At 45.6% G+C, this 19,190-nt stretch overlaps 1 protein-coding gene across 5 annotated transcripts in view; it reads left to right on the top strand.

Annotated features, from left to right (window-relative positions):
- The window catches only part of PANX1 (pannexin 1), a 56,297-nt gene extending 41,215 nt beyond the window's left edge, over positions 1–15,082 (top strand). The window contains exons 3-6 of one of the 5 annotated variants that reach the window (XR_009734460.1): positions 7,743–7,966; positions 9,326–9,975; positions 10,486–10,823; positions 12,724–15,082. Coding sequence is in view for 2 of the 5 variants with exons in the window: in XM_061405952.1 (XP_061261936.1) it covers positions 7,743–7,966; positions 9,326–9,975; positions 10,486–10,565 (954 nt within the window). In the remaining 3 variants the exon portion in view is untranslated. Of the gene's footprint in view, positions 1–7,742; positions 7,967–9,325; positions 9,976–10,485 lie in introns of all 5 variants that reach the window. The other 4 variants (XR_009734458.1, XR_009734459.1, XM_061405952.1 and 1 more) reach the window with 4 other exon arrangements.
- Positions 15,083–19,190: the final 4,108 nt, after the last annotated feature.

The following is a 19,190-nucleotide window of genomic DNA, read 5'->3' as shown; positions in this document are numbered from 1 at the left end:
CCCGAGCTTGGACCTTTGAAGGTCTGGCTCGTGCCTCCAGCACAGCTTCAGAGCTGACTTTCCATCCCCTGCCTGTCCGCACTGTGACCTCTAGCTTGGTTCATGACACCAGCCACCCTGTTAGATCAGCCACAGATCTGAGGGCCACTGTGACTCTCTCTCTCTCCCCACATCCTGTCTGTCATTGAGCCCTATCAGGTCTGTTTCCTTAAGTAGCTCTGAGCCCTTCGCCCCTTGGTCTGGCCCCTGGGACTGCCTGTCATCTTGGTCGAGTTCCACATGATCACAGGGGCTCTTTTCAGCCTGACTGTTATTTTCCTGGCTTCCCTGATAGCTCAGTTGGTAACGAATCCGATGCAGGAGACCCCAGTTCAATTTCTAGGTTGGGAAGATCTGCTGGAGAAGGGATAAGCTACTCACTTTAGTATTCTTGGGCTTCCCATGTGGCTCAGCTGGTGAAGAATCCGCCTGCAACATGGGAGACCTGGGTTGGGAAGATGCCCTGGAGAAGGGAAAGGCTACCCACTCATTTCCCTAAACAAACACCTCCAGTGTCCTTATGAAATGTCTCTATTTCTTTTTTTTTTTTCGTTTCTTACATGATATTTTACGTGTTTCAATGTCATTCTCCCAAATCTCCCCACCCTCTCCCTCTCCCACAGAGTCCATAAGACTGTTCTATACATCAGTGTCTCTTTTGCTGTCTCGTACACCGGGTTATTGTTACCATCTAAATTCCATATATATGCATTAGTATACTGTATTGATGTTTTTCCTTCTGGCTTACTTCACTCTGTATAATAGGCTCCAGTTTCATCCACCTCATTAGAACTGATTCAAATGTATTCTTTTTAATGGCTGAGTAATACTCCATTGCGTATATGTACCACAGCTTTCTTATCCATTCATCTGCTGATGGACATCTAGATTGTTTCCATGTCCTGGCTGTTATAAACAGTGCTGTGATGAACATTGGGGTCCACGTGTCTCTTTCCCTTCTGGTTTCCTCGGTGTGTATGCCCAGCAGTGGGATTGCTGGATCATAAGGCAGTTCTATTTCCAGTTTTTTAAGGAATCTCCACACTGTTCTCCATAGTGGTTGTACTAGTTTGCATTCCCACCAACAGTGTAAGAGGGTTCCCTTTTCTCTACACCCTCTCCAGCATTTATTATTTGTAGACTTTTGGATCGCAGCCATTCTGACTGGTGTGAAATGGTACCTCATAGTGGTTTTGATTTGCATTTCTCTGATAATGAGTGATGTTGAGCATCTTTTCATGTGTTTGTTAGCCATCTGTATGTCTTCTTTGGAGAAATGTCTATTTAGTTCTTTGGCCCATTTTTTGATTGGGTCATTTATTTTTCTGGAATTGAGCTGTAGGAGTTGCTTGTATATTTTTGAGATTAGTTGTTTGTCCGTTGCTTCATTTGCTATTATTTTCTCCCATTCTGAAGGCTGTCTTTTCACCTTGCTAATAGTTTCCTTTGATGTGCAGAAGCTTTTAAGGTTAATTAGGTCCCATTTGTTTATTTTTGCTTTTATTTCTAGTATTCTGGGAGGTGGGTCATAGAGGATCCTGCTGTGATGTATGTCAGAGAGTGTTTTGCCTATGTTCTCCTCTAGGAGTTTTATAGTTTCTGGTCTTACGTTTAGATCTTTAATCCATTTTGAGTTTATTTTTGTGTATGGTGTTAGAAAGTGTTCTAGTTTCATTCTTTTACAAGTGGTTGACCGGATTTCCCAGCACCACTTGTTAAAGAGATTGTCTTTAATCCATTGTATATTCTTGCCTCCTTTGTCAAAGATAAGGTGTCCATATGTACGTGGATTTATCTCTGGGCTTTCTATTTTGTTCCATTGATCTGTATTTCTGTCTTTGTGCCAGTACCATCTATTTCTTAAAAAAAAAAAAAATATATATATATATATTTTGGCTAACAAGTTCACTCTCCTTTCTGGCCCTGTGATCCCAGCCTTGCCTCCACATGCAGCCTCACCCCCGCTGCACCCAGGGGCCCTGACTTCCTGCAGGTCTCCTGTTCTTGGTTGTTTCATTCACATTCTACTTTGAAGTGCCTTCCCAGCCCCGAATCCGGGGAACTCCTAATTTGGTTTTCTAGTCTCAGCTTAAATGTTATTTCCACTTACAAGCTTCCCCTGAACCCTAGACTGAGGGTTGTTGCCAGTTAAAACTGCTTCAAGGGCCAGGTGTGTGAATGTGAAGCAGGAATAAGACTGTGGGCTGGCTGAGTAGACAGTAGACCACACGCCCTGCCTCAGACATTCAGATGCTAGAAATGGGGCAGCAGCCGAGCAGACTATCATCTGTACCCCACCCTGGTCTGCATTGCTTGGTTGTGTATTCCCAGAGCAGCCTGCCCTTTCCATACGGTCACTACTTGCCTTGTGTGCTAAGTTGCTTTAGTCATATCCAACTCTTTGTGACCCCATGGACTGTATCCCACCAGGCTCCTCTGTCCATGGGATTCTCCAGGCAAGAATACTGGAGTGAGTTGTCATGCCCTTCTCCAGGGGATCTTCCTGACCCAGGGAATGAACCCTTATGTCTCCTGCATGGGCAGGTGGGTTCTTTACTACTAGCGCCACCTGGCGCTTGCCTTAATTCTTCTCAATTAATTCTTTATTTCCAAGACTCTTAAGTTTCATGAAGGCAGACCTGACGTGTCTTGTTCATCCCCGTGCCCGGACTCTGCACCGTCCATAGTGGGTGCTCGGAACACACGTGTGGACGGGAGGTGAGGAACGAGGTGGCTGCAAGTCCTGATCAGAACCAGACTTGGTTCTCCAGGAACCTTCTGACTTGTGCTCACAATGAGAGGGTTAGAGGCACGGGGTTTATGTGAACACTTCTCAACTCAGTTCTGATGTCAGAGCTACAGTGAGAAGACCCAGGGACTTCCTGGTGGCCCAGTGTTTGAGAATCTGCCTTGGAGTGCAGAGGACGCAGGTTTAATCTCTGGATAGGGAACTAAAATTCTACATGCCATGGGGCAACTAAGCCCATGCACCACTGTAAAAGATCCCACACGATGCAACTAAGACCTGCCTCAGCCAAAAAAAAAAAAAAAAAGACCCAGAATCCCCCTGAAGAAGTGGAACACTGACGTGTGCGTGGGCGTGACTTGGCAGTGCTGTGACTCATGCTGGCACTCCGCACCTGCTTTTTTCATGTCTCCGGCCCTTTTCCTCCTCCCTTTCTCTCCCACCCCTTATTTCTGGTGACTCTAGAGCCTGAGTTGTCTCTGGTGGGAATGTGGGTGCACTCACAGGACCAGCAGCTGGCACTCCAGGACTGTTTGATAACTGGTCTTTTTGGAATGTTCTGTTCTCTTTGTTCAAGTTCATAAAGTAGGCAACTGTTAGGCACGATTTCTTTCTGAAACAGAAAAGCCAGTTTTTGACTGAAAAACAAACAGACAAAAACAAGAAGAAACTTAAAAATAACAGAGTTGTCAGATCTTGCAGTGTTTCCTTTAAGTGGATTCAAAGAAGCTTAGTTGGAGGGATTCTCTGAGGCTACCAGACCAGAGGTTTTCAAACCTTAGCATTATCCATGTGAAAATACAGGACCCAGGGCCCCAGCCAGACTGCTGAGTTGACACCTGTGGGCTTGAAACCTGTGGGATTAAGGCCCAGAATATCATTTTTATCCACTTTTCAGGAGTCTGCTTTTGCTAGGCCAGATTAGGTTCCATTGTACACCGGTCATCTAAACCAGTGTTTCCCAGACTTTATGTGCACGCAGATTACCTGGAGATCTTGTTGAAATTTAGATTCAGATTTTTGTATTTCTTTGCACATCTCATTTTGTAGTGGTGGTTGTTTTTCTTGTTGAAAACTGGACATTGTTGAGAATATATTGTAGCCCAGCCAGATAGGTTACTAAACAAAAAAGCAAATAACAAAGCAATCTTGGATGAGGGAGGGATCAGAATCTATAATCCAGAGTTGCTGCACTATAGACTCAGATTCAGTAGGCCTGATGGGGGCTGCATTCTGCATTTCTAACAAGCTCCCAGGTGATACTGAGGGTGCTTGTCTGTGGATCACTTGTTGCAAAGCAAAGATCCTGGGCAGGGGCTGGCAGACGGACGTACGTACCCCAGCCAGATCCAGCCCATCACCCATTTCTGCAGATAGTTTCATTGGAACACAGCCATGCCCTTTCCTATACACTTTACCTGTGTCTGCTTTTATACTATGACAGAATCACCTAGTTGTGACAGAGGCCATATGGCTCACAAACATTTCCTGTCTGGCCTTTTGCAGGAAAAAGTTTCCCACCCCGGATCCAGAGCTCCTAAGCCCTCCCAGATGATCCAGTGAAACAGAACTCACCACCTCACAGAACACTCTGTGCTGTGTTCATGCTGATCTTTGGGAAAGTTTTTCCTTGCTTCCTTGTGACTTGGTTCTAATTCTATTAACAGGAGTCTTGTCTTCTTTCACATACAAATGCTGTGTTTGCCATCTTCTCTTTTCCAAGTCTCTCTTCCTGTTAGGTCCTTCCCAGGATGTCACTCAGCACGAAGCCTGCTGCCTTGGGTGTCTTCCTTTGAGTGCAGAATAGGATGACATACCACCTTTCTCCTCTCTCCTCTGTAAACCGCTGATGTAATGCATTAGTCTTTTTGGGGAGCCCTTTACTCATTGGGCTTTGTGTAATTGAAGTTATCTTTAAGTATGTTACTGTTCAAGCAACAGGCATCCAGGGACAAACATAATTTGTGAATCTTATTTGTCTCCTCCCCTATAGAATTTGTTCTTGATTAACATGACTCCTGCTGACTGATCCTGAAGTGTTAGGGTGTCACATCCTCCGTGCTTCGCGTATCTTTTCCTGCAGGTTCTGCTTGGATCCTAACCATGGCTTCTTTGACCATCTCTATGCTGCAGAATCTGAAATTGGAAAGAAATGGTCAGATTTTCTTTTATTTTTGGTTATCTGCTACACGTCTCCACCAGGCTACTCTTGACTGTAGTGTCTCGTGTTCAGACTTTCTCATCTCAGCTCTGTCTCCCACGTCACTCCTCTCTGCTCTGAGTCTGTTCCTCCTTGTTTCTTTATTTCAACTGCTGGCGCTACCACTCATGCCCTCACCTAAGCTGGAAACCCGGGATTATTAGCCCTAGTTCCTCCCCTTTTCCATCCATCACTTACAGTTGGGCACCAGAAGATGTTTTTCCCTCTGTGTATTGAGTTGGCCAAAAACTTCATTCAGATTTTGCCCTAAGATGTTACTGGAAAAACCCGAACTAACTTCCTGGCTGACCCAGTAGCTCTCCAATCCGTTTCCTCCGCTGCTGCTGCCTTGCTAGTGCTAATCACCGCCCCTCTCTGCGGCAGTAACCTCCTGCCTGCTGTCTCCTCGTCTTTTCTTCACAGCTGTAATAATCTTTCTAAAATAAATTCCCATCATGCCCTCCACTAGTGGCTTCCCCATACTGTGGGAACTTCATAATTCAGTTCATGCTTCCCCTTGGTGTGGATTTCCTGGGGCTGCTCTGACAAGTGACCACACACACAGTAACTTGAAACAACCAATATTTCCTCTCTCCTATATTTGGAAATCAGGGTGTCAGCAGAGTCGATTCCTGCTTTGGGGCTCAGAGGGTCTGTTGGTGCCTCGCTGCTGGTTTCTGGTCATGGCTGGCGGTCTTGGTGGTCCTCGTCTTATAGGTGCATCACTCTAGTTTCTGTCTCCGTCTTCACATAGCTTCTCCCCTGTGTGTCTCTGTGTCTTCTTGTGGCCTGCTTAGAGGAATACCAGTCGCTGGATTAGAGCCCACCTTAAGTTAACTAAGGAACTGTCACAGAACCAAGGTTTCTAGGGCGACATGACAGCAAAATGCAATGGATACCCTAAATCTTGAAACAAAAAGAAGGCAATAATGGGAACACTGGAGAAATCCAAATCAAAGCCTGAAATGTAATTAATGGTACTATATCAACAACGGTTTCTTCCTCTTAACAAGGGTACCATGGAGATGTCCAGTGTCAGCAGTGGGGCATACTGAATGAGGGTCATTTGAGAATACTCTGGACCATCTTTGCAACTTTTCTATTAATAATCTATAGTGGCTTCCCAGGCTTCCCCAGTGGTGCTAGTGGTAAAAAACCCACCTGCTGAGGTAGGAGATGTAAGAGATGCATGTTCGATCCCTGGGTGGGGAAGATCCCCTGGATGAGGGCATGCCAACCCACTCCAGTATTCTTGTCTAGAAAATTCCATGGATAGAGGTGCCTGGCAGGCTGCAGTTCATAGGACCAGAAAGAGCTGCATGCAACTGAGCGACTGAGCACACACACACAGTCTGTAGTGAGTCACACTCTCACTTGGTCTGCTGCCGGCTTCCAGAGATGTTGGGGTGGGGCTTTTGTGCCAACTCAAGGCCTTCGTAGCCTCTTTCTGTTACAACTCTGAGGAGCTATGTAGAGAGACCAGTCCAAAGGGAGGGAGAAGTTTTCCAAGAAGTAAAATGATTTGCAGTGTATTATGGTGGAAGAGGTATAGTTCTGGGATCAGAAAGGTCCAGCTTTGTATTCTGTCTCTGTCACCAGTTTTGTGCTTCATGGCCAGAAATTGCTCTGGGCATCCTCTTCCTCTTTGCAAAATGAGGCCATCAGTAGTGGCTTTGCCAAGGTCATTGTGAGGGTTGACATTAACGTGGCCACTCAGTAGCCCTTCCGTTGGTTTTGATTGGTGTGTTTTAGTGCCTGTGACAGGCCAGGCACCATGCAAAGGATTTTTCATAAGGTATCTAATTTAATCTTTATAACACATGTACTGTATGACCATTTCATAGATAGGGAAACTGAGGTCAGAGGCTCAGCAACCTTGCTGTTAAGGCCACTACCTGAACTTGACTTCACATCTGTGCTGGCTGGCAGCTTCCTCTGTCTTTGAGGCTAAGCCTTTACTCCCTTCCCCAGGGGTCTTGGTTATAGGATGCTCTTTGCTATCTCTGACTGCTGAATCCTCTCTCGTTGGTTTTGCATACCATCCAGATTGGGATGCTCCGCCATGACTCCCCCATAATTGTTCATTATGGTTGGCTTCTCCAGACTTGAGATTACCTGGCTATAAAATGAGAATGTTGTGTGGTCCTCACGGTCTATCCCTCTACAGAAGATCCATTCTGCACTTTGTGGATTTTACCTGCTTATTTCTGCTGTTTCATGGGGTGTTTACTGGGTCACTGAAACCAACATTTTTCTAATTTGTTTTGAGCAAAGTTGTGCATTTCTGTGTCATTCTCCTAGATTCCAGAGAGGGAGAAAAACAGAGTTCCAAAAGTCTTAGTGACCTCCTAAAACCATAGCGATTAAAAAAAGAAAACAAGAACCTGGAGGCCACTGTGACATTAATATCTTCCTTAATTGTGATTTTGCTGAGGGGTTATTTTAAAGGACCAGGGAATAATTTTATTTTTTGTTTCTTTTCTTTGATTAGAGTGGAGACATCATGTGTCATGACGTACTTGCCAATTATTTCAAATTGAGTCTGGCAAAGTTGGGGAGTTACTAGTGTCAAGTATTACCTGGACAGGTGAATTTAGCCATAAGATGTAGCTACTGGGTAAGGAGCCTGATTTTCACAAGCGATGTGGGATGCCTTTAGTGTGAAAATGAGAAAACCACTAACAGTGCCTGGCACGGTTGCTTCAGTGGGGGCTGGGGCTGGTCTGGTGATTGCGTGATCTGCTCCCTGTTTTTCAGTTTTTCCCCTACATCCTGCTGCTGGTGGCCATCCTGCTGTACCTGCCCTCCCTGTTCTGGCGTTTCGCAGCTGCTCCTCACGTGTGCTCGGATTTGAAGTTTATCATGGAAGAACTCGACAAAGTTTACAACCGCGCAATTAAAGCCGCAAAGAGCATGCATGACCTTGACTTGAGAGACGGTGCCTGCCCAGCGCCAGAAGTTAATGAGAACATGAGGCAAAGGTAACTCAGCCCCCAGCCCATCGGGATTTGGGAGTACGAGTTTGCTGCCCTTCTCCTATCCATCTGGGCTTCGGGTTCTCACTACCAGTACATGGGGGACTGCCATCCGCCTTGTGACACCCGGGGGAGCCAGGAAGGCCCGCCCTCCCCAGATCTCATCCTGGTTGTCTGCCCCAGCAGCAGTCCTCACCTCAAGTCCTTCCCTTGTGGAGTGAAGCGTCACTCTCTCATGTTCTCAAGTGCAGGGCGAATTGCTTTGACCTTCCCCTTCATGGAGAAACACAGGATTATGAGGCTCCTGAGCACCGAGAATGGACATGCGGGAACTAGGGAACAAGTAGACAGCACCTTGCTTTCTGGACATTCTTCTTTTGGTTTTTGTTATTGACACTAGCAATAACAGCATTAGTAGGTCTCATTTGGGGCTTCCCAGGTGGCACTAGTTAGTGATAAAAAATCTGCCTGTCAATACAGGAGATCCAAGAGGCGTAGGTTCAATCCCTGGGTTGGAAAGATCCCCTGGAGTAGGAAATGGCACTCTACATCAGTATTCTAGCCTGGAGAATTCCATGGGCAGAGGAGTCTGGCAGATCATGGTCCATGGGACTACAAAGAGTTGAACACAACTGAGCACACAGCTCTCATTTTTAAAAGTTCTTAATATAACTCAGACACTGTTGAGTTTTCCAAAGTGCTTTATCTCATTTAATATTCAAAACATCATTACAGATAACTACATTTATCTATCCCCCTCACTGCCGTTGTCCACCACTCCCTGCCCCGCGTGCCCCCCCCGCCCCCTACCACCACAGTTGAAAACTCTGTCCTGTAGCTTTAAGTGGGAGACCTGGAACCAGGACCAGGTTTAGTTCACAGGCTAAACCCACACCCTCTCAGCTGTCTGCCTCCCACTGCTGGCCTATAGGAGGCAGATGTGTTCTAGTTAGGCTGGAAAAACTGTCTTTATTCTACACACTTGAATGGAAAATTATAGTTTACAAAAACAGCAGTAGACTAAGAACAATCAAGTTCATGTAACAAACATTTACCTTTCAATAGGATGACTGAAGCGATTTAGCAGCAGCAACCAGGAGTTGTTCTAACAATTTACAAGTAGCACATTTAACGAATTAGACCTTCCTTAAAATATCAAGTTGGGGGAGAAGGGTTTTATTGTTACTTTTCCTTCTTTTTTAAAAAAAAACAAAAAAACTAATTTAATTCCCTGGGTACTCCAGTGAAGTTACAGGTAGAGAAGTACGGAAGGGAAGGTGATGGAAATTTTCCACGTGGTACCATTGAGTGTGTTTCTATTTGATGGTCTTGGTGAGGGTTTAAATTATTTTTGTTTCTTTTTAGTTCACAGGAAAGCCACTTCAGGTACCCAATTGTGGAACAGTACTTAAGGACAAAGAAAGCCTCCAGACATTTAATCGTCAAGTACATGAGCTGCCGGGTGTTGTCACTCAGCACGATACTGTTAGCCAGCCTCTACCTGGGCTATTACCTGAGCCTTTCCTCCCTCTCGGATGAGTTCGTCTGCAGCATCAAATCTGGCATCCTGAAAAATGACAGCACCGTCCCTGATAAGTTCCAGTGCAAGCTCATTGCTGTTGGTATCTTCCGGCTGCTCAGTTTCATCAACCTTGTGGTGTATGTTATGCTGGTTCCGGTGGTGGTCTACTCCCTGTTTGTTCCCTTCCAGCAGAAGATGGATGTTCTCAAAGTGTATGAAATCCTGCCCATGTTCGACATTCTGCATTTGAAGTTGGAAGGGTACAATGACTTGAGCCTCTACGTTCTTTTCTTGGAGGAGAATATCAGTGAACTCAAGTCATACAAATGCCTTAAGGTCCTGGAGAATATTAAAAGCAGTTGTCAGGACGTTGACCCCATGCTGCTCCTGACCAACTTCGGCATGATCAAGATGGACATGGTTGACGGCAAAAATCCCGAGCCTGTGGAAATGATGGTGGAGGAGCTGGGAGACCAGACAACAGAGCTGCAAGGTAGGCCTGGCTCTCGGGGAGCTGGGGAGCCCATGGAACCCTCTGTGCGCCTCCGATGACTGACTGGCAGTGTCTGCCCCGCCCACTGGTGTTAGCCCATTTCTCTGGTGTGATTAGCAGAAACCCCACAGTGCTGGGAGAGAGGGGGGCATCGGTGCTGCCTGAGGTTTCCAGGGGACACACCTGTTGCTCTTCTCATTCTCTTCTGTCTCATACTCCACTTCTTGCTTGAGCATTCTTCTCTGACGTCACTCTTGCTCATTTTTGTTTTGTTTTACTGGCTTATCTCCCTGTCCCTCTGATCGTCTTGTTGGTTGTTCTCTGTCTCTTACAGAAGGAACTGGGAGTTTACTGAGTTACTTGTCACCCTGACCCACCTTCAGCCATTCTGCAGCGAAGCTAAGATTAAGTGGATAAGGCAGAAACCAACAGCTAGATTGATTGTTAGTTAGTGCCAATGGAACCTGCTGTGGGATTTCCATCATAAATGCTTGTTTTCTGTTCTGACAGATTTGAATGTACACAGTGAAACAAAAATAAGTAATAGAGAGAAGAATGCCCGACAGAGACTTCTGGACACTTCTTGCTGATGATTTTTGTCCTGTGAACTTCAGATCGGTGACTTCAACCTGGGATTCGTTTTGGCTGCAGCACCTCTAGCAGGCACCCAGCTGACTGGCAGTAAATGGTTCTCAGCAGAGGTACTGAGCATGTCTTACTGAGGCTCTGGTGGAAACGATGGTCAACAAACATTGTGGAGGGTGGTTCATGAACTTCCTACGAGACAACGCGGAAACAAGTAAGCCTCTGCAAATGTCGATGCGAGCATCCTCATCAGATGGAAAGTGGTAAGGCTAATCTCAGGAAGAGGAGTAGCGCTTTAGTGCCACAAACAAAACGCCTTTCTGTGCGGATGGTGCAAAGAGCCTCCGAACTACAGAGAACAAGGACTGGGGGAGCTTTTTGTTTTGTTTTATGGGGTGATAATATCAGGGTATAATTAAATATGAATCTTGTCTATGTCCCAATGACTGTTGGAGGAGAAAACATTCACTGGCTGACTCTGGACCCACGGGGGCCTCTTCCTGGCGGTGCCCCAGGCTGGGAGAACCGCTGGCGCTTCTCTCCTAATAACCAGGCTCTGGGCCCTGCCACCTGTCACCCTTGGTCAGCCTAGACCCTCTAAGCACCATGTGATGCTCTGCGCTGCAAAGGTCAGTGGACCCCAGTGCTGCTCTGGCTGAGAACTTCGTTAATAAGGTAGAGTTGAAAGGATGTTTAATTGTTGACTTCATACAGGAAGGAACGCTTCTAAATGAACCCAGTGGGGGAAAACGAACATACAAAACAAGTTAAAGTGACTACTTCAGAAGAGGTTGTCTGCAGGGCGTTCCTCTGTTATCAAAAGCATTTGAGACAGGATGCTACTGAGGCAAATTCACAGAACACAGAAGGCTTAAAGTGAGGGACATTTCTTGCCTATTAGGATCAGAATGTGTAAATGACATTTGTCATGTGCACACTGACATATGCTCAGACCCAGAACAATTTCGCAGTGTATTTATATTTAAAACCATCTTTGAAAATTTTCTTTAATTTTAGAATTGTATGATATCAGAATTGAGGCCATTTGGGAAGAACATTCTAGCATTAATGCAGAATTATAGAATAAATGTTACAAATTGTATATTGTGTATCAACCAAGCATTATTTTGTAAACATTCAAGGCTGACTGGGAATATCAAAAACCTTTTCCCAATTCCAGTCATGTAAATAGATCCCAACTATGTTTACATTTTATACAAAATTCTTAAAAAGGACATCTGTGGACATTCCTGTTTTTATTCTTGGAAGTTAAAATTAGTACATTGCTACTGAATAATCCTCAGGAGCCTTCAAGTTTATGTGTGGCTCTTAGGGACAGTTGTTTATCTGATCTAATTACATAAGCTGCTCTCTGCCTTTCAGAATATTCGCAGAAGTGGATTTTATTTGTGTTTCTGCGATGGTTTCTGAGATGGAAAGCTAATAATAAATATCCAGGATGCAATCAGTGTTTTAAATTATTCTTACTGCATAATATTTATTACCCTTGAATAATAGTGTGACTTAGAAATGTCAGTAATCTAACTCATCAGTTTTGCTACTTTTTATATCACTGTATCAGGTGTTTTATTGTAGTTCTTTCCACCTGTTTCTTTGTGTAATTTGAAAATTTTCTGAAATACAGTTTTCTATGACTTGATTTTTTCCCCCAAAGCCTCAGATTCTTTATAGACTGCCCCTAATTTATAGTTTGAAGTGGATACGTTATTATAGGAGATCAGGAACTCTCTCGGCCTCTTATCCCCCCATCCCTACTCTCTGAGTTCCAGTAGCATCTGTGACGTCCCAGAGGTCAGCTAGTGACTGGCTGCGTGGATGTGAATAAGGCTGGTGCCCACCTTTGAGGAATTCAGAGACTAGTAAAAGGCAGTGAGGACAGAGGCAGGTACCAAGAGGAAGAGTAATAACCACAATGAAGGTCCTTCCAGAGAACTCCCAGCAAATGCTGTGTTCTTGGGGAACACAATACTATTTTTCTCTTTCCCATCATTTCTAGCTGATAGTTTTGAGAGTATAGTTATTGCTTTTCCCGGAAGTTCTTTAGCCACGTATCCCCCAAGCTGAAGCTTGAACAAAACAGTAACATAGACAGTGATTTTGAACAGAAAGAACTCCAGTCACACTTTGTATCTTACCTTGCAGGACATGGGGAACACAAACCTGGAGGTACGTGATGCTGTCCGTGAACAAGCACGGTGATAAGAGGCTAATGGGCACATCTGGCCATACATTTTGACTTGAGGAAAAGCGTTACTAGGAAAGTTAACTTCTCCATCTACTGCTGGCTTAGGTGAGGACCACCTTTGAGCAGATTCCCAAGAATGAGGAATCGATCATTGCTTTACAAAAGGGGGCAAACAGATCCTAAATGACCACTGCCGGTGGCAGCTAGCTTTGTTCCGGCTGGTGTCTTCCTAATAAACCACCACACGTCCTCTAACCCAGGCTTGCAGCGCCAGTGTGTCTGTGGTCTGACCGACCGTTCTCACAGCAGTGTCTGGCTCCTCCTTTAATTTCACCAAATGACAGGCAGACACATTCTTAAGACAGAGGCTCTTAAACTTTTAGGAAATTACAAACCCTCTTGTAAATATATTTTCTAAAGCTAGGGACCCTCTCCTCAGACACACACACAACACTAAATACCCGTCAGGGGTCTTCGTGGTCCATACACCCCAGGTTAAGAAGCTGGGCTCTAATGGTTGGGGACCAAGCCACGTGGCAGGGAGATTCCCGTAGCCCTTGTGGAAAGTTGCCGCTCCCAACAGTAAGTCTCAGCTGCTGTTTACTGATTAGAGTTTACACACTTAGAATGAGCTGTCCCCTTGAGTAACTGACATCGTTTCCTCAAGTCAGACTGAAAGAGTCCGTTAAGGGAGCAGGGGGTGGGCAGTGGCACAGCCTGATCAGGGGTCCGCGCGGACTGCGTCCTCTCAGCCTCCAGATCGCGGCATTGTCCCCTGGGGCCAGCCTTGCTGGGCTGGGGGAGGGTGGGCACACCTCTGACCCGCACGATGCTTTGTCCTACTTCGTAAGTGTCCTGGGAGAAATGGAGAAATGTGCCACATTGTGTGGCAGGTCCTGTTTGGTGTGTGTGTTTCTTTTGTGGAAGCTTGCTGTTCTGAGCACCCTCTCCTTTGCAAGGATGAGCTAAGCTGGGACAGTGGCAGGGTACTGCAGGCACTGACCCTGTGAGAACTGTTCAACTCTTAGAGCTGGATTGTTGCACAGCTTTTAAAATGCACGCATGTTGGTTTCTTTTGCTTCTTTCATTTTAAACCCATTGCCGTATCACAAATTCCAGGAGAACAGTGACTGGCTTGGACTAGGCATTCTGTAAATACTTGAACAGAAGAACACACCGTTATAATAAATCCTAGTTTGTGGACAACTGTAATTTGATTTTCAAAGGCAAATGGTCCTCTGCAGGTCAGGGGAGGGGAGGCTTATTTAGCCCTTTGCTGGAGAAAGGACCTGTTCTGCAAATGGATAGATTTCTGCATGTAAGTAGTGCCAGTTCTTAGCCTTTTATTTTGGAGTGAATTGCGATCCTTTCCATGTTCAATACAAGTTTTCAGTGTTGCCTCCCAGAGATCAGGGCAATTTTAGTTATAAAGGTATCTGTAATTTCCCAGAACAATTTGAAAAGGGATGTTGACTGAAATGTGCAATTCTGAGTAATTTCATCTGAGGGTACTAGGATGAAATGGCTCCTCCTGGGCAGTCATTGGCATTTTTGTCGTGTTTTTCACAAGTAAAGTAAAGCCTTTGAAAAAGTTTGGCAAAGATGACATTGTGTTGTTTATGGAATGTCATACACGCTCATCCGTGATTGGTTTGTCCTGCCTGCTTTAGATGAAATGTATTGTCTTTGGGGGTTCTCTTTTTTGCTGTAATAATACTTGTCTCTTAAAGCACGTCATTGTTCCTGAAAGTTGTAAAAGTTTCTCATGCCTTGAATACTTTCTCTGTGCCTCATCAGAAGAGGAAAAAAGAATTCTGCAGTGTGCCAAGGGTTTTCTACAAAAACTGAAGCCATCAGCTCCTCTTTAACAAGTTGACTTTTTTAAAAGCACAGTAATGACAGTTTAATGGTATTCCATAAAGTGGTGCTCTAGGCAAAAATTACATTCTTTTTAATGACTACATTTCTTCAAACCTTTTAAAGAAAAATAGTATTTGTTTTTTTTCTTTCTGTGTCATTTGGTAAGAATGATTTGGTTTCTATTCCACAGAGATTGAAGGATGGGAACAAATTAGTCTTAGAAAATGTTAAAAACCAAGAGCCTCAAAATTTCTGTATTTGGGTGATTATCACCATTCTATTTCATATTTCTACATAAGTCACCTGTCCACGCCCTGCTTTCTGACCATGCTGATATTTAAGGAGAGTTGAAAGGCTGAACACCAAGGCTGCTGTGTCTGTATGTAAAAGTGAAATGGTGTTTCTGTTCTGCACTGTTGTGTCTACCTTAAATAAAACTTTGTTTCTAATGAAAAATGTGCCTTAATGTTTCTTGTCTTCTCTTCAGGAAGATGTGGCAGAAGATGAGTCCCCAAGTGTCTTGAAGCCTGTTCCTTTGCTGAATACCGGAGATTCAGTAGGCTTCATGGCACACATGAAAATCCAGCTAGCTGGCAGTAGCTAAAGGAAAAAAAGTCCTTGACTAAGAAATTCCCACAGAGTCTGGAATTTCTGAAGCAGAGATCACATGCTGTCTGATTGGGAGCTGCGTGCCCGCCCGGGCGTGGAGAGGGAGGGACCGGGGCTTCGTGCTGCTAAACACGGATCTGCCTGCCTCCCTCTCCCAAGAAGGGGACTCTCTTGTACAATGGTCAGTTAGCACCATTGACTGTTGTGGGTAATAAATCAGCTGCCTGAAATCTTAATACAGTGCCTGGCCCATGGTGAGGTCTGTAAGGCCTGTAAGTCCTAGCTGTAACTGTCATCAGCTCCTCCCGCAGCCCCACTGTTCCCTAGGGGGGCACCCCCAGGGAGCTTGGAGGTTGTGTTAGTCTGTTGTTGCATAACATTTTACTACAACCATTGCAGCTTAAAGCAACACATACTATTATCTGGCTATTATAATAATAACGTATTATTATTATATTATTAAACCCAGTTTTCTGGGTTAGGCGTCTGAACATGGTTGAGCTGAGTCCCCTGCCCAGGGTCTGACAAAGCTGCAATCAAGGTGTGGATTGCACCTGGGCTCTAATCCAGAGGCTGTACTGCGGAAGGGACCGCTTCCAAGCCCCCCTGCCCCGAGTTGTTGACAGATTTCATTTTCTTGGGATTGTACGACTGCCTTTTCATTGGCTGGAGGCTGCTCACAGGTCCTGGCATGTGGGTTTCTCTAGCATGACTGCTTACATCGTCAAACCCATAGTGTTAGCAGCCCACGCTCGCTCTGCTCGCCACAGGATAGGTCAGTGAATCTGAGAGATGAGGGGTTGAGGCAAGGAATATGACTTTATTTGGACAACCAGCTGACCGAGAAGATGGCAGACTAGCATCTCAAAATAATCATCTAGTCGGGGTCTGGATGCCAGTTTCTTTTATGGGTCAGAGATGAGGGGGAGGTGAGGAAACAAAGGAAACAAGGCCATTAATCTTGCAAACATCTCCTAGAATGGCAAGCGTCAGGCACGGGGATATTGTTAGTTTCCTGCCATCTGCAGGTGGGCAGGGTTCTGAACAAAGGCACTTTAACAGTCAGGCAGAGGGGCAGGGTCCTCTGAAGCAGGCCATTATGTATGATTATAATAACAAAAGCAATGGGAAGCAAGTCAAAGAAACAGTTTCAACATGGAGTCAGAATCAGCTTCTCCCTGCACCAATAGGACTCTCTCAACTGGAAAGGGCCCAGTTCCTCTTTTAAGGGTTTTGAAATCAGGCCACTCAGGATACTCTCCCTCTTGATGGACTCAAAATGAACTGCTTTTATCTGCAAAATCTCTTTGCTTTTGCTTTTTTTAGAAGTGAAGCACAGCACTGCCTCACTCGGGGAGATTACACAGGGCATGAACATCCAGGGACTCATGGGGCTGCCTTAGGGTCTGCCCATGGGCAGTTATCCTGAATTGTCTCTGTCTCTGACTCTGTGGTGCAGCCTCCTCCAGGGGAAGTTATCCTGAATTGCAGCCTCTCTGACTCCGACCCTGTGGTGTTGCCTCCTCCATACCCAAGTGCCCCCTCCAGCCTGAGCGCTGTTCTTCAGGCTCTTGTCTGCTTTCCAGAAGTGTTCTCATGGACTTGCCATGTTTAACGTGCCTTCCACATTCCTGTCAGTGGATTTCTTGGAAGGCAGACCTCTTATGCCAACCCTCCCCACACACCCCCATCACCACTTTTAAATCCCTCCGTCCCTCCTTGGATTTCAGTGTAAGGAGCAAACTTCTGCCCACTGCCTCAGGCTCATCCTGCCATCCCTCCTCTTTTTGATGTGGCCACATGTATCGTTCCTTCAAGGCCTCTCTGCTTTCTCAGGTGCTCCTCTGTCTCCATTCCCTCTTAACGCTTATTCAAAGTCAGCTCCAGGTTGGTGGGAATGCAAAATGGTACAGCCACTAAGGAAAACAGTATGGCAGGTCTAAAAAACTATATATATTAAGCATATCATTCCCATGTGATCCAGCAATTCTACTTCTGGATATGTAATATTCCATGCTGCCATAACAACCCAGAAACTAGCCCCATTACCACAAAACTTGAGACTGCCAGCCCCGTGGCAGAGCAGTCCTCCTGGGCCCCCTCACCCTGCTGCCCTCCGCCCCCACGCCCCTTCCCAGTAAAATCTCTTGACTGTGTCAGCATGTGTGTCTTTCAGACAATTCATTTCTGCATGTTGGACAAGAGCCCACTCTCGGGCCCTGGAAGGGGGCCACCTTCCTGCAACAGGGAGAGCTTACACGTCTGAAGCAGGGCCCTGGAATGACACCCAACCTTGTGTGCCAGGTGACCAGCAGGACATGGCAGCAGGCTGCTACTGAGGGAAGAGGGAAGTTACCAGTTACAGAGGGAACTGATGTCAGGTTACCTGAGAAACACTCCTAACTGCCCCTTTGATCAAATTATAGTAGAGATAATCCTGCTCTGAAGATTAGAACAAGCACTGGTTAAGCTCTCTGATTAAGAGCAAAGGTCAGTCAGGTGAGTAGGCTGTGGGTGAGGCAGAGACTGGTCAAGTTGGGTATATTCAGACAGCAAGAGAACAGCCATCTTGAGTGGCCTGACCATACATAGAGGTCTAACCTACATCATTTAAACACTGTTATTAGACGCTGTTAGAGTAAGACTGTAACACCTTCTATTTATGAGTAGTTCCCAGCCAGGAAAGAGGCTGAGTCTATGCTGCTTCCGTACACCACCACCGCTGCTCCCCGCCCCCACCCCCGCCCCAGGTGAGAGCGGGGCGTGAGGGAATCCCCGCCCCCACCCCCGCCCCAGGTGAGAGCGGGGCGTGAGGGAATCCCTGCCCCCACCCCCGCCCCAGGTGAGAGCGGGGCATGAGGGAAGAGGCCGGCTGCAGCTGACTTGGGCTTTTTTTGTTCTGTGTTTCACCTGATAAAACCAAATTGCAGTAACTAATCTTACTTCTTTCCCTTTCAAATAACATCAGTGTTCTGGTTCCCTTCTTGAAAGTGAGATGAGGGACTTCCCTGTCGGTCCAGTGCTTACGAATCCACTTTGCAATGCAGGGGACTAAGGTTTGATCCCTGGTTGGAGTAGGGCAACTTCTGAATCCCAGGGGCTCTGGAGCCTGTGGTACTGAAGGAGGAAACAGAGAACAGGCTCCATCTTGAAAGCTGAACTCCATCTTGGGCCAGATTGTGGACTTTGAGCTATGTGCCCAAGTGTCTATGGAAACGACATACCAACTGGATAACCAGACCTCCGGATGGAAGAGCCCTAGGGCTCATACCTAGATGCTCCTTTGCCTAAAAGAATACCCTAATTATCTGTGTAACTGAATAGAATAATACATTCCATTATGCTTATTGGGATATGACCACAGGTCTATTGATAATTGTCCACTGTTAACTACCTAGGCTTAAGGCATATGAATCATGGGTTAACTTTGACTGTATCTTTCTTTTCCTTTGTTCAGACTAGTTTCAGGAAATTTGGGGAGGTGGTTTTGGGCACATACACTTAGGGGATATAAAGTTTTCAAAAAAACTGGTTAGGGTCCTTGGCTAAGACGAGACTCTGCCTTGAGCCTGCCAGTGTAATAAACTGCACTCCACTATCTACATTGTCCTGAGTGAGTGTGTTTCCCGCAATACATGACTACAACAGAACCACAGTTGGAGAGTCCATGTGCTGCAACAAAAAATCCTGAGTGCTGCGACTAAGACCCAGTGGAGCCAAACAAATAAGTATGTTTTTTAAATGAGATGAGAAAAGAAAACGAGCAAATAAGTGCTCCTTTGTGGTTCTCCAGAGACTGTAGACTCCTCAGGGAAAGCAGAAACAAGTCAAATCCTGTAAACGAAGGAAAATTAAGATCCATTTCCCAAGAGGCCTGTTCCAATGCTTCAGTGTGTCTTTTCTCAGACAGGAGGAAAAGAAAAACCAGAGAAACCACAATGCTATCAAAAATCAC

The sequence above is a fragment of the Bos javanicus genome, chromosome 29 (assembly GCF_032452875.1).
Source record: "Bos javanicus breed banteng chromosome 29, ARS-OSU_banteng_1.0, whole genome shotgun sequence".
Taxonomy (NCBI): domain Eukaryota; kingdom Metazoa; phylum Chordata; class Mammalia; order Artiodactyla; family Bovidae; genus Bos; species Bos javanicus.
The sequence above is the reverse complement of the archived record's forward strand: the minus strand, read 5'-3'. Positions and strand labels throughout refer to the sequence as shown.